Raw genomic sequence first — 15,830 nt, 5'->3', positions numbered from 1 at the left:
GGCGACTTATGGGGTTGAGGATTCCCTTGTCCATGCAATTATTGCAGAAGAATGAAATTGCGTCTTCCTCGCGGCAGTCTTTTATCCTGTTCTTGACCAGGAGGAATCTGGCCCAGTAATGGTGTACTGTTTCTTCAGGCTCTTGCCTAATTTGGGATAGATCGCTTATGTTTGGGTGGGTGGGTGGAATTGAATCCGAAATCTCACCCAATCTGAGACTCAGGGGCCAAGGAGTTTCCGAACTCGGAAGTTTGGATTCTTGGATGTTTTCCACTAAATCTAGCCCGCGGCCTGACTCTAGGTTCAGGTCTTGAGTGACGTCCTCCCCTCCGCGGGTATCCGGCTTTTAGGGATCGGGAATCCGGACATAGCTGGTTCTTAAGATAGATGAAGGGTCGCCGCATTGTTCCTCCACCACTGCAACGTGATGGGTGACCTGGGGAGAGTTGATCTCTCTCAGATCGGGTTTAGGCCCAATCTGATCGCAGTCTGTAGTGACTCCCAGGGCGGCGATGCGATCCAAGAGCTCGTTTAGGGAAGAGAGCTCCATTGGATCTAACTGCTCGGCGAGTTCCGAGTTGACGTGAAGATTGCTTTTGATGACCCGAGAAGTCATCGTCGGCGCAGCGGCAGAACAGGCGGTCATAAGAAAACCACCTAGCCGGAGAGTTTGGCTGACAGCCAAAGCTCCCTTAGCAACAGTGCCGTATTTAAAGACGGGATGAGGCATCCTTCCTGATGACGACGTCACAGCGGAACTCTCAATGAAAGCACCAATGTTGGTGTCAAAACCGGCAGATCTCGGGTAGGGGGTCCCGAACTGTGCGTCTAGGCCGGATGGTAATAGGAGGCAGGGGACACAATGTTTTACCCAGGTTCGGGCCCTCTTGATGGAGGTAAAACCCTACATCCTGCTTGATTAATATTGATGATATGGGTAGTACAAGAGTAGATCTACCACGAGATCAGAGAGGCTAAACCCTAGAAGCTAGCCTATGGTATGATTGTTGTTCGTCCTATGGACTAAAACCCTCCGGTTTATATAGACACCGGAGAGGGCTAGGGTTACACAGAGTCGGTTACAATGGGAGGAGATCTACACATCCGTATTGCCAAGCTTGCCTTCCACGCCAAGGAAAGTCCCATCCGGACACAGGACAAAGTCTTCAATCTTGTATCTTCATATTCCAAGAGTCCGGCCAAAGGTTATAGTCCGGCTATCCGGACACCCCCTAATCCAGGACTCCCTCAGTCGACAGTAGCGCGGAGAGGATCAGCTAATCCTGAGCGTACCACGTGGTGTACGCCACGTTGTCAATCATCGGGGCGCCATCCGCGTCCGATTGACGGACAGTTTTCAACGGCGCCGGATTCGATCCATCGACATAGCCCAACACTTGATGGCCGCGAAGGATGGGGACGACCTGCGCCTTCCATAGCAGGTGGTTGTCGCGGTTGAGCTTCACGGTGACGATCTGCCCCATTGCAGAGATGGAGACGAGTCCCGACGAGCTGGAGCCCGCGAACACAGAGCCGCCGGTACCTAGCATGCCGGCGTTGAGCTGGGTGAGGGCAAGGGACGTGGTGGATGGTGAGGTTGCAGCGGAAGTCATGACGTGGTGGATTGACTAGGCTCTTGTTACCATGTGAAAGATGCTAGGATTAGGAATGATTGCCCGTGGATCACCCACCGGCCCATCTTCTATTTATATGCAACTATGCTTGTACAACAAGTATTACAATCAATCAGTATAAATCACATTAATTACTGATTGATATGACAGCTCATGTGATCTCCTATACACAGCAACTACTAATCACAGATCGTGTGGGATATGCATAACATGGTAGTCTTAACATCACCGTCATAGAAAATGATTTTAGGTGACGGTTCTTTTCGGTCACTAGGGTTTTCGGCACAAATGATCACATGTTTGTAGTGTATAAATGTTGTGTACTCAGCGCTGTTGCTGGAGACCTGTATGTATAGAGTGAGACCGATACATGAACCAGCTGATGCGTATTTGGCATGATCAATTCAGACTTGTACACAATCTAGCCGTCACGGTTTTTTTTGAAAGGAACACTCATCATTCCATTATAAAGCAGTGCTGGCAGAATCTCCAGCTACACAATCTGATACAAAGGATGGAAATTTGTCAAGCCAGATTTCCCATGTACTCCTACTCATGGTTGTGCCATGTGCAGCTAGAGTGTGTGCAGCATGGTTACATTCCCGGTTACAATGTTTGACAGATACATCAGATAAACCAACTCTAAATTGATATTTGATATTTCCAAAGATAGCACCTAGCTGTGAAAGATCATAAGTATTTGACATTACAGCCTGCTTTAGCAAAAGAGAGTCAGTTTCTATAATAAGCCGATCACATCCCATCATGTTTGCCGCATTCACAGCATAGAGCATCGCCAATGCTTCAGAGTGCAGAGTATCTACTAAATATTCCAAATTTCCTGCTCCAGCCGCTATTAATGCACCTGCATCATTTCTTAAAATGAAGCCCCAACCTCCAGAATGAGTCTCCTCTTGAAAGGCGCCATCAGTGTTAAGCTTCATAATTCCCGGTGAAGGAGGAGTCCATCTTTGGTGTTCTGTCTTGTGTGTTTTCTTGGCTGCACATTTTTCAAAGCATTAACAAGATAGTGGTTAATTGAGAAACATATTTCATCATTTGACCTGAGTCTATCTCCCACATTAGCTTTGTTTCTCTGGTGCCACCACATCCAAAGAAGAATGCAAGTTTTTAATCTTTCTTCTTCATTAAGCTCAAGAATCTCTTCCATGAATTTAAAAGAATCTGGGCATTCAAGTAGCCGAAGCCTGATGTGTTCTAATAGAGCATGTCTCCATATGACTTTTACCTTTTTGCATTTTAAAAAACAATGACCAGCATCTTCATCTTGTCTAAAGCACAGAGGGCAAATGGTGTCAATATTCATACCTCTGCGTTGAAGTTTTGTTCGTAATGGCAAACTGTAGGTGGTAATCCTCCACAAGAAATATAGCACCTTGCCTGGCAGCGGCAGCGACCATAGTTTCTTCCAATTGGAAACATTATCTGCACTAGAAGAAGATGTCAGACCTAAACGGGATTCCTGATCGCGAATATCCACCGCCACTTTATATGCCGATTTAACAGAGAAAATACATTTTTTGTCATAGTGCCAAGCTATGAAGTCATCTATATCTTCATGGATAGGTATTTGCAGGATCATATTTGCATCCTCAGGTAGGAAGGTTTGTCGGACTAGATTTGCATCCCATGAGCTTGTGGCAGGGTCAATTAGTTCCGAGACTTTCGTTATAAGATTGTGTCCTTTTTGTGATATTACTGTTCTTGTGCCATCTTGTGGGATCGATGGATCAGTCCAGACTTTTATGCCTTTACCATTCCCAACCCTCCATATAATGCCTCTTTTTAATAACTGTAAGCCCTTCAGGATGCTGCGCCAAGTGTAAGAAATACCCTTCCTGGGAGTAGCTTTATAGCGTGAATTAGAGGATCACCGCCCAAAGACCGTCAGGAAATTCTGTCGCCGTTGACGGACCAGCAAGGAGGACGTGTCATGAAAACCCATGATTTGTCATCTTTGTTTAGCCCTTTGACGAGAAATAACATGCTTCTAAATCATACTGCCACAGCGCGCCCCTGGGCAAAAGCAGCCCCGCATTCCTCGTGCTCGAAACTTTACTCGCCGCTTTAGCTTAAACAACAGTGCTCTTAATCCACAACTGCTAAGCAATTCCCCACCTTCTCCCCACTCGCTCTGCTTAAACAACGAATCCCACGGACCATGCTCTCAGTTTCTTACTAAATCCGACCCTATCCACCCAACGATCGAGTTCGCAATCAAACCGCGTATACTGTCTCCGGAGCTTTGCGCTTTGAACCTGTGCTGCTTGCTTGCTTGCTGCCGTCTTGGCCGGCCTCTCTTTGCAGCCATGTGCAGCTCGCAGGAGGACGACTGAATAACAAGACAGGCTGTCTGAACTCTGAACTGGGCTGGGCACCACAGGCGAACATGGACGCCGACACCAGTATGCACGTCGTCTTATTTTATTGTTACAAGTCTCAAGTCTTTCTTTTGATTATGTTTGGTCTGTCTGTTCTTGTCACTATACTATCATAATACTCTGCCAAAGCTGTATGACCAAAAAGCTGGGTGCTTCACAGCTGTCCATTGCTAATGAGGGCAGTTAAGAATTTCACACCCTACTATAAAATGCACAACACAACTGGCAGAGTATTGTCGTACTACTAATGCATGTGCAAAGGATTACCAAAATCCACGGACCGACAGCCAAACTATCGTACGTCGTAGAGCAATAATGCTACACGTTGGCGTACAGCGGTGCCATGCGGAACACGATTCCAAACCGCACCTCGCTCGTCAGGCCGCCCTCACAACGACTATACCCCTGCGCCCCACCCACACGCGCACACCTTATAGTGCGGTCCGTCCCGTCGCGTGCTTTCACATCCATGATCAGGGCCTGCCTCAGCGAGCTCTGCGCCAGCTGCTGCTCCTGCGTGCTCCCGCCGCCGTCCTCGCCGCGCGCCGCCGACCAAGAGATGGACTCCGACGGCGCCATCACGCACCGCAGCGTCGAGACCAACGGCGTGCGCCTCCACGTGGCGGAGGCCGGCCCGGCCGGCGCGCCGGTCGCGCTGCTGCTGCACGGGTTCCCGGAGGTGTGGTACACCTGGCGCCACCAGATGCGCGCGCTGGCCGCCGCGGGCTACCGCGCCGTCGCGCCCGACATGCGCGGCTACGGCGGCTCCGACGCGCCCCCCGGCGGGCCGGACCAGTACACGGCGCTGCACGTCGTCGGCGACCTTGTTGCTCTGATTGATTCGCTCGGCGAGAAGCAGGTGTTCGTCGTGGCGCACGACTGGGGCGCCATGATTGCGTGGAGCCTGTGCCTGTTCCGGCCGGACAGGGTGAAGGCGCTCGTCGCCCTCAGCGTGCCCTTCAGTCCCCGGAGCCCCGCGAGGAAGCCCGTCGACGGCTTGAAGGCTCTGTACGGGGACGAGTACTACATCTGCCGTATCCAGGTATGTATAGATGCCATGTAAAACTCTCGATGCCCGATGGATAACCATGAAAACTATGAACAAACATTTAGAAAAAAAAATTGTTCATTGTTGTGCTACCACAGGTTACAGTCCTTGTGCCGACCAAACCTGAAGCCATGTAGCACTTCTCGCAGAAGTTTGTTAACAATTGGGTCTATTACAGATAAACATTTTACATGCTAGAAAACCGTCAAGCCCTTCTTTAGTTCAAAGAAATTGCGGATGAATTTTAGATTTTCTTTACTGCAGAGTTTTTCGGTTTGCAAGGTTGAAAATCATAGGATTTTTTTCCTATGATCTCCTTTGCATACAATTTCAAAGGAAATGTTTCGTGTACGAAAATTCATAACGATGTAATGCACCTAATCCTTCAAGAAAGGAATTGTTTCCCTATGATGCAAGAAGACGACGTCTATTATAAATTTTATAATAATGTATTTTTTATTTCCGCATAGGATTCAATTCAACATGTTAAGTTAGGTATCAAATTCTTACATTTCTCTGTTCCTCTGTAAGGTTTTTCTCTCTCTTTTTTTTTGTGTGTGGATCCTCTGTAAGGTTGTTTAGAACGTAGAGTCAAACAACAAAAAAGTCTGGGACAAACTATAAAGACCTAGCGATTTTTGCAAGACAGGCCACGTGACTGGCTGCTAACAAATGTTGTTTTTTCCGTATATAAGTTTGGTTCCAATCACCGGGGAGTGATGAAGGCATTGGTTCTCAAGTTAGGTTTGATTATTTTGTTCCCCACCCATCTACTATTGCTCAAGACTGCTTGATGCTCCTCTAGTTTCGCGACCAAGTAAAGAACTGTTTGAAACCCACGTCTGGTATCAGCATCTGCTCCAGTGTGGCCGGCCATAACTAAAGCCATTTCCTTCCAGTTCACATACACTGTTCTTGTTGTTGCATGTGAAGAAAAACATGAGTGAGCTAGTGCTAATTTGCAGGAGCCTGGGGCAATTGAAGCAGAATTCGCACGGCTCGGCACGGAGCTGGTGCTAAGAAAGTTTTTCACTTATCGAACTCCTGGCCCTCTGTTTATCCCCAAGAGCGGCTGGGGCTCACCAGATGATGAGGTGCCCTTGCCGAGCTGGATCACGGAGGAGGACATCAAATACTACGCGAGTCAGTTTGACAAGTCTGGCTTCACTGGGGCATTGAACTACTACCGTGCCCTGAACAAGTAATTAAGCTACTTCTCTGACTCCTTATTTTTTTAGATATTTTTATCCGATGATTAGTGTGCTTTAACTATCACCGTAACCTAAATATGAATACCCAAACTTAAAATATGATTCCAAGCTTAACATTTTTTCCATATTGAATTTACCTGTCCAAGACTTCAGTTTTCCTGTTCTTCAGCAATGTTTGTGATCTTGTCTTATAAAACCAACAATGTATAAATGTAATTACCATAGATTTCCCAAACATATGTATGTTTGTAGAGAAGGATTGCTAGGACAGTTGGACACACGATGTTTTGGTCTAACAACCATAATTGGTCTATGTTTAGGACATGGGAACTCACGTCGCCATGGACCGGAGCTGAGATAAAGGTACCAACCAAGTTTATAGTTGGTGATGTGGACTTGTCATACCATGTTGCAGGCGCACATGATTTTGTTAACAAAGGTGGCCTCAAGAAGTTTGTTCCATTACTGGACGATGTGGTGGTAATGAAAGATGTCGGGCATTTCATAAATGAAGAAAAACCAGAAGAAATTAGTGCCCATATAATCAGTTTCTTAAAGAAATTCGACTGAAATGAGGAGTAACGAACACATCATGGAACATGGTCAAAATGTAGATGCTTGATGGAAAATTTGTATTAAGCCCATTGTATTATTGTGTCGCACAATTTCACATATGTATGCAACTATTATTTTCTTTACATTTCACCCTTTGTTTAATTTTTCATGTCTAGTGCCGCTACCCTGCTTTCTAGTGTGTGTGCTTGGGTTGTTTCTTCTTAACTAAAATAAAAGTGACAGCGGCTAGTCACTGTCGCCCGAGTTCTTTTTTAATGTTTTGTGCCACTACCGTCATTATGTTATGATAATTCATTATTTCTGCACGTTCCACAGATATTGACCTATTTAGGAGATATTTGACATTCTAAATATCCTACATATTCGGCCACAAGATGCAAAAAAAGAACTCCCAAGCTTTTTGGAACAAAGATCCAAGAGAAGAATGATTTATCAAAGCCCTCACCATTATTTCGACCTAGAGGTTGTTGAGATACGGTAGGCTATACTGACGCAAATAAAGAATTCTACCATGTAAATTGTAAAGCAAGAGTATGCAGTTATACAAGATCACCACTTGACGCATAAAGGTGTAGAGGTACTACCATGTTTTGAGACATACGTCCAAGATGAGGCATGTTAAAACCACATCTGCGATTGATCTATAGGCTCAAGTTGCTCTAAGAGTCAATTACACCATCGGTGCTTGAACTTGGTGTGAAAAATCACTTTAATATCAAAACTCGTGGTGTACATTGAATCGGTACAACAACTTGGCTTCTTTATGCAAATACGGTGCAAATCATAGTTGAATACGTTGCATGGCTGACTAGGCATGCCAACGTGACATAGGGCCCGCTGTCAGGAAGGAAGATGCATGGCGTGTGCCCTGTTAATTTGCGAAAATACCCTCAGAAGTTTCCTTGTCACGAGAAAGCCCGGTTTTTATCTGGTCACTAGTTCGAGTCCCTAAGCCATCTTTTTTAACTTGTATCAAAAATCTTAATTTACATTCTTTAACGAAAATGGTATAAAAGAGATGTATTCATATGGGACAACAAATTCCCCAGGCTGGCGTGGCTTTGCTCACGCCCTGTACCAACAGGTCCTCAGTCCGAGTCCGCGGTTTACCAATTTGTTTTTCTCATATAACGTATGTAGGATGTTGAGACAATTACTTATTTTTACCCAATCCCTGCAAAAAAAATCCCAAGTCACGAGCTTTTTTGTAAGTAGAAAAATGTTGAGGGTGTTTTCGCAAAGAAGCGGGCCACAAGTCTCCAACATTGGGTCGCTGACGGTGGACTCACGCCACGCTGTCGGTGCCTAGTCAGCCATGTGGGCGTATTCAGCTGAATTTTGCACCGTATTTGCACGCCTAAGCCAAGTTGTTGCACCGGTTCAATGTACAACATAAGTTTTAGCACTAAAGTGACTTTTTGCGCCAAGTTCAAGCACCGTTGGTATAATTGACTCTTGCTCTAAAGATCAACATGTGCTTGCGTCGCTCCTGGGGGACGGCACGGGCATAACCAAGCCGCCGCCGTCCCCACTCCCCGCTCCTTCCTCGCTCCCTTGCCACCGCTGGGGGATGCCGACGGGCAAAGCCTGCTTGGCGGACAGCGGCGAGGGGGCCTCCTTGTCATGTGGCGTGCATCTTCGGTCCTGGATGGAGCTCCACTCCTAGTTGCGACTGGGCGGCGGCGGGTGCTCTCGCCGACGTAGGCAGACCGGGGCAGCGGCCTCGAGCAAGGTGGTGGCACTGCTCCTTCCTACTCTCTGCTAAGGGTGTACAGGGCGATGCTAAGGTCGACCGCCTCGATCTGACGCCTGGCGTCCGGATCTGGCGGTGGGGGCCCCCTGGCGTGTTGCAGTGACGACACTGCGGCATGTGATAGGATATGGTAGGGTAAATCTCGATTACTAGCAGCAATTCCTCACGGAGGTAGGATTTAGTGGCGATTACAGGAGAGATTACAAGAATGAGGTAGCTAGGGTTCGTCGTGGAGGAGAAAGGGGAGGGGATAAGAGCCGAGCCGCCGTTGCCGTGATCCACTGGATGCCCTTCCTCTCGGGTGCGTCGCCTTTAGTAGTAGCTGTTGGGCGCCTCAGTTGGCCCACTCCAGCCCGTAGACTCTTGGGTTGGGACGCTTAGGTCGAGTGGGTCTTGTAGCAGCCTGGTGGGTGCGTTCGTCGCTGCCTTGTGGGTCCCCATTGCCGGGGGCGCTGACATCCCCTCCTCCTTGGGAAGAGGCTTGCCCCCAAGCCTCCGCATGCGGGAACCGGGCCATCAAGCTTGCTTTTATCTTCCCAAGTGATGCCCAGATTGGAAGAAGCTGACCATTGTATCTTCACTTGTTCACGGACGCCGTTTTTGTACTTACGCCAGCGGGTCTGAAGAACAGCTTCTGGGATAGCGAGGTCATCCAAGCAGTGTGGAAGGTGAGTTTTAGCAGTCGTACCAGGGAGGAGAGCTTACGGGAGGAGTGAAACATGGAACACGGGGTGAATTGTTGCTTGTCGCAGGGACTTGTCAAATCGGGCAGTTGCCGAGGCAGTGTGGGGAAGCGGAGACACTCACGTCCAATCAACCGCCACGCGTCAACAGAGGCCATAGGCTTTTGGGGACCGCGGCGCTCCGTGCTTGACCCTTGGCTTCGCCTCGAAGCCAAGCCCGAGCGCGCCTTGGGCCCGGGACTACTGTCGGCGTTCTGGGAATGAGGGTCCCCAGACTTGCCTGCCCGCGGTCCACGGCATGGCCGAGCTAGCGGGTCCGTACGACTCATCTTCATCGACGAGGTATTCAAGACCCTCGCAAGGGGCCAAGCCTCGCGAGGCGGACGACATAAGACCTCCTCAGGAGCGGCCTTGCCAGGCAGGCTCGCGAGGGGCGGAGAGATCAAGGCAAGGCAAACCTCGCGAGGTCCTCATGACGTGAGCCATGACGATCGAGACCAGGCGGGTGCCAGGCGGGCGCCAGCGCGCGCAGCGTCCTTGTTTCCTCTTTGGTGCCAAGGGGGCAAGCGCAGGCGCGGTGTACTAAGGCATTAAGGAAAGGTTTTCATATCGATGCAACGAGACCAAGACCAGCAGGATGGCAAGACGGAGGTCACCATGAAGTCCAAGACGGCGTCACCACCAGAGTCTTTTGCAGGAGAAGACTACTTTTGTCAGGATAAGCTGTACTAGTTGTCCCCTTTCAAATTGGACGTTGTTGGCTCCCTCCCCGCTCAATATTCGGGGAGAGGACCAGGGCCTATATAAGCATAACTAGCCACCACAATAAGGAGAACGGATTCGGAGGGAGAGAAGAGGGAGAACTCATTCAGAGGCATCTCACTCACACAAGTTCACCAAGCACAAGAACACCTCAACCTCATGAGGCTGTTCTTCCTCTTGTACTGTTCATCATTAGCCCAAGAGGCAATCCACCATCACCACACTGGAGTAGGGTATTACATCACAATGGTGGCCCGAACCAGTATAAATCTCGTTTCTTTGTCTTGTGAGTTCGTCGAGTTCGTCTGTGAGATCTTAGAGAGTTAGGACGTGGATCGATAGGGAGAAAACCTTCACGCGCACCCCAGTGTTCGAATCTCGAGGGTTTTGCCGGAACCCGTGATCCGACATCGGCGACCCGTTTCTCCAGATCGGGACGCCATGCGACGAGCTCGTTGATCTTGGCCGTTGAGAGCTGGATCTCCGTGATTGCCTTGGACTGGGCCTTCATGTTGGTGTCGAGGCGGTCGAGGAATGCCAGGATCGACGATCCATGGCGGTCAGCGGGGAACGCGCTTGCCGCACGCGACGGGTTTCGACGAACTGGTCCAGAGTGGAGTGGAAGGGATTTGGGCTGGTGTCTGATACCAGATGATATGATATGGTAGGGTAAATCTCGATTACTAGCAGCAATTCCTCACAAAGGTAGGATTTAGTGGCGATTACAGGAGAGATTACAAGAATGAGGTAGCTAAGGTTCGTCGCGAAGGAGAAAGGGGAGGGGATAAGAGCGGAGTCGTTGTTGTCATGATCCACTAGATGCCCTTCCTCTCGGGTGTGTCGCCTTTAGTAGTAGCCGCTGGGCGCCTCAGTTGGCCCACTCTGGCCCGTGAACTCTTGGGTTGGGCCGCTTGGGTCTTATAGCAGCCTGGTGGGTGCGGTCGTCGCTGCCTCGTGGGCCCCCGTTGTCAGTGGCGCTGACAGCATGCAACGGCTGCTGGGCGCGCTGGGTGTTGGGGTCTCCTCCCTCAGCTGAGGGAGCTGCAGTGGCGGCGGAGAGCCGCGGCTAGGTGTTGGGGTCTCATCCCTCGGCTGAAGGAGCTGTGGTGGTGGCGGAGAGCCATGGCTGGGGGGCGATGGTGGCGGCAGAGAGCCACAGTTTTGGACGGCGGCGCGGCGAGGTATGTGCTACTGTGGTTGTGAAGATTGGTCTTCCGCCCCGTGCTGGTGCGCTCATTTTCTGCTTGTTGCATAACACAGGGTTGGGCTTGAGGTGGTTGTGGCTGTGGCGTGTGGCCGAAGGTGTGATTGCACGGCGCAGTGCTCTGTTGCGTCATGCGGGTGGGGTTTGGTGGTTGGCTGAAATGCTCTCCGGGCGAAAGTCTTGCACTTGGGCGTGAGGTGGTTGTGGTTGTGGCAGGAGTTGGATGGCACGGCGTGGTGCTCTGTTGCGTTAAGTCGTACAGATGGGGTTTGGTGGTGGGCTGAAATGCTCCTTGCACAATTACACAAGTGTTGCTCTCCGGGCAACAGCCTTGCACCTTCTCCATCAGTGCTAGAGTTCTTGAGCACCGTGTCCCTTTCTGAAGGCCTCATCGTGAAGATATTGTGCAGGTTTGCGTCGTGGTTAAGGCGGTGGATGTCAGGACAGCGACTTCGAACGATGAAGTACACCGATGCGGAGGCCTCGGGTGGCGATGCAACGGCGAACTATGGGGTAGGTTCACGGCTCTACATGGCTTGGGCGGCAACTTGGTGCTGCAAGGGTCACGAGGTCGTCGGCCCGACCAGACGTGGCCTGAGGGGTTGGCGATGGATGCCAGGGCACTGGCTTCGGGCGATGGAAGTACCCAGAGGCGGCAGCCTCGGATGGTGATGCAACAACAGATTATGGAATAGGTTCGCAGCTCTGCATGGCTTGGGTGGCGACTTGGTGCTGCCAAGGTCGCGAGGTCGTCGGCCCGGTCAGACGCGGCCTGAGGGGTTGGTCTAGCATTAAGTCGGGGCGGCGGCCCCGGATGTTTGGCACAATATTTGTGGTCTGTGGGAAGTCGGGGCGACGGCCCCGGATGTTTGGCACAACATTTGTGGTCTGCCGATGGTCGTCTCGTGAAGCAAGGCTTCAAGGCATATGAGCGAGCGGGGGATGTTGGAGCAGCGGTTCCGGAGCCAGCCAGGTGTGTGTTTGTTGCGATTGTGGCCTTGTTATGGTCGACGAGGCTTCGTTGCTTGTGTGGTTTTCAGCTAGGTTTTCCTTGTAAAATGGCCACTTTGTGAGGTTTTCGATCCGGTATTAAACTGAATCAACTTTCTGCTACTCCCTCTATTCCAAAATATAGTGCGCCTACGTTTTTCGAGGTTCAACTTTGACTATAAATTTAATCAACGAGACCAACTGCGACGGTAGAAAAAATTATACAACTAAAAACTTCTTTCAAATACGAATTCACTGATATAATTTTTGCTCCCGCCGCAATCGGTCAAAGTTGAAGCACGGGGATAAAGAAAGCACTACACTATGGAATGAAGGGAGTATAATGCAGTACCAGAGCGCTCGTGGCACTCTGACGAGATTCGGTCAACAAAAAGAACCACATCTGAAACCACGGCGACAGGAAGTCAAATTATCAAAGACGACGGCCCTGATTTATTAGGCGAGCGCATGGGTGGTCGTGTTAATACTTCTCGATGTGCTTACAACAGATACAAGATACACCTAATAGTTAAGATTCCGCAGTCCTGCACAACAGTAGGTTATGCTCCTGGATCTCCCAGTGTGCCCAGGCCCTTGTATGCTCCTCAGTGCACATGACCATGGTCAGCCTCGGCCTGCAATTCCATTTTCCCCAACAAGGAACAATTAGAAACAGAAGAAACTCGGGCCTCCGTGGCAGAGAGCACTGACATTCCTTGGTTACCTTGAGTATGTGCACCTTGTGGTCGGCGTCGGCGTGGCTGTTCCTGCCGCGGTACTTCCTGAGCTGCTCCCTGACGACCTTGTCGTAGATGAAGGAGGCGCCCTTGAACTGCGGGAGCGCCAGCCACGCCACGAACAGCAGCTTCACCGGGTACCACACCGGTATCCTGGACGCATCAGCAAAATAATTAGATCCACCGGCATCAACAAAATAATGAAATCAGTAGCTGGGTAAGTTACCAGTAGAGGACGGGCTCGGCGAGCATCTCCAGGAGGGTGATGAAGGAGTAGAGGATCCAGTAGGCCAGCCACTGCTCGTCGTCCACCTTGGACGGGCTCTCCATGGCGCACACCGACGCATACCTACAGTACAGACCCGTCAGTGCCACATCCAACACAAGGATCACCCATCAGTACTAAAAAGCATCACAAACGATCGATCAACTTACAGAGGGTACAGCAGCGTGATGCTCGGCCTGCGCAAGGAAACGAAGAGGCAAGAGGATATCAGGCAACACTCGGCATCTCGCCCGCAGGAAAGAGTCGAACACCATAGATCTGCAAGTAGATAGGATAGGATAGGATACGTACCCGGCGACGGAGTGGAGGTGGGTGAGGAGCGCCCATGACTTGCCCATTCTCGCCTTCCCGGCTCAACGCACCAGTCGCCGTGCGTGGGTGCCTTCCTACGCCTTGGGCGGAAGCACGAGATCTCGGGGAGAAGCAAAGCTCTATTCGGCCGACTGCCGTGAGACGCGAAGAATCAGTAGGAGACGAGCAGGGTGAGACGGCTTTTATAAAAGCATGCTCGCGGTGGTGGGCCGGTGGCGATGGCACCGGGTGCTTGGCGTGTACGTGGCGGCATCCTGGGGGTTCTTCCACAGGGACGGAGCGGCCGACCTGACAAGGAAGGCACTCGAGCCTCGCTTTTCGTGGTGGCTCCACGCTCCTTGCTTTGCATGTCAGGGTTCTTGACTTGACTTGCTGTCCTGGCTGCGAGGCTGTAGCGCTCCGCGTGGCGGCACGCCGACACGTGCGAGGGACTCGTGCCTACGCGCGGCGCCCTCCTGTCATGAGAGCACGAGTCTCTCGCCCGGTGTGTGCTTTTCTGACTATTATTAGCCGAGATGTTGTGCTCACTCACATCTCAAGTGGCCCGCCTGCGCTAAACCTAGGTTTAGGTCTCTTTGATTTATAGGATTGCAAAAACATAGAAATAGAAAAACATAAAATTGGAATGGCATGTCATTAGATGCTATAGAATTTGAATTTGTTTGGTTGTGTCATGAAAAAAAATAAAGAATTTCTTTCAAAAGATTGAAGTGGATATTAGAATTCCTGTAAAATATAGTACAAATGAATCCTTAGAAAAAATCCTACAAGATTCAATCCTACGAATCAAACAATCAACGTAAAAAAAAATCCTAAGGAGTTTAATCCTTCAAAGATCCTATAAAAATTCTTTGAATCAAAGAGATCCTTAGAATTGTGGTCGTGCCATGACACCTACCTCATTAGTGCAATATTTCTCAAAAGAAATTCAAAAAATTAGTGTAGTATTTCTCTGAAAAAACCGTCATTGGTGCAGTACCTCGCGAGCTGCATTCATCGATGATGGAGCATTGGGGTATCCTATTCGGGCGCTCCTAACCGCGTCTACGCACCCTAAACCGGTTTCATATGTCCGAATGGACCATCCAGTCTGATCGGTCATGATTTTTTGATATAGACAGCCCCTCGAACAGCCTCAAACACCTAGCTGACCGGCACCTCTCGTATTTAGCCCAAATATGAAATGGATATTGAAGAGCTCGGGCGCGTCCATCACGTAGGACTAAAACCTGGCGGTTCGACGGACGCCTCTTTCGTCGCCGCGGTGGGAGCGCTGCGTGACGCCGCTCCGGCTTGCCGCCCGAGGCCAAATCCGGCTATTTAAGCCGGCCGACGTTCCTCAACCCTAGACCATCCACCTCCTCACTACATGGGAAAAGCCTAGCAGTAGCGCTGGTTTTGGGCCTAGCAATAATGCGGGTAACCGCGCTACTGCTACGACGCTACAGCTAAAGGTTAGCAGTAGCGTTGGTTGGCCCACGCTACTGCTATACATGGGTAGCACTAGCGAGCATTGGAGCAATGCGCTACTGCTAATAGCTGCAGCGCTTTTAATAAAGCCGCACTACTGCTAACCTAACTAGTAGTAGTGTGCTTCCTGTCCAGCGCTACTAGTACTTTGTTTTTATTTTTTTATTTTTAGTGTATTTATGCGCCATATACAAATTTTAATACAGTACTAATTAAGAGGTTGTTATATCATTATGTTCATGATGAATTAATATATTATTGTGAGGAAAAAAATATGAATTAGATTTATTTGGATGAACCAAAAGTTGAATTAGGACGACGATCCTACTAATTCATCTTTTGGTCAGTTTTAATCCATTCACATGTATCTAATCCGTGTTTCTTCCATCAATGATATAATAACTAATCATGATTATAATAATAAATCATAATGGTAATCATGATCAACATCATCATCATATTAATATAAAAACTTTTGCATCATATCATCACCAACAACACTAGCTAATAATCATCATAGTCATTACCACCAACACTATTTAATCATCATAATCATAGTGTAACTATCTAATCACCACCAACACTAGCTAATAATAATCATCATAGTTATTACCACCAACACTAGCTATTTAATCATCATACTCATAGTCTAGCACATCATCATATCCAAACTCATTCTAGCTAGCTAATCACTCCTGCTCTCTCTCTCTCTCTCTCAGGTAAAATAGCATAAAATATGTGTAGCACTCCTGCTTCATCATA

General features: G+C 49.3%; 2 protein-coding genes across 2 annotated transcripts; one reads left to right on the top strand and one right to left on the bottom strand.

Moving 5' to 3' along the window:
* The first annotated feature begins 4,364 nt into the window (after positions 1–4,364).
* LOC125522754 (epoxide hydrolase A-like) lies at positions 4,365–6,993 on the top strand. The gene is made up of 3 exons (XM_048687787.1): positions 4,365–5,078; positions 6,050–6,285; positions 6,616–6,993. The coding sequence occupies exons 1-3, from the start codon at positions 4,380–4,382 to the stop codon at positions 6,863–6,865; spliced, it is 1,185 nt and encodes a 394-aa protein (XP_048543744.1). The 5' UTR covers positions 4,365–4,379; the 3' UTR covers positions 6,866–6,993.
* Positions 6,994–12,693: 5,700 nt separating this feature from the next.
* LOC125521548 (protein HVA22) lies at positions 12,694–13,764 on the bottom strand. Its single transcript, XM_048686610.1, has 5 exons — positions 13,578–13,764; positions 13,436–13,462; positions 13,227–13,349; positions 12,988–13,153; positions 12,694–12,898 (listed from the first exon to the last, which is right to left on the bottom strand). The coding sequence occupies exons 1-5, from the start codon at positions 13,622–13,624 to the stop codon at positions 12,869–12,871; spliced, it is 393 nt and encodes a 130-aa protein (XP_048542567.1). The 5' UTR covers positions 13,625–13,764; the 3' UTR covers positions 12,694–12,868.
* Between the last annotated feature and the right edge of the window lie 2,066 nt (positions 13,765–15,830).

Source organism: Triticum urartu, chromosome 7, assembly GCF_003073215.2.
Source record: "Triticum urartu cultivar G1812 chromosome 7, Tu2.1, whole genome shotgun sequence".
NCBI lineage: Eukaryota > Viridiplantae > Streptophyta > Magnoliopsida > Poales > Poaceae > Triticum > Triticum urartu.
The sequence above is the reverse complement of the archived record's forward strand: the minus strand, read 5'-3'. Positions and strand labels throughout refer to the sequence as shown.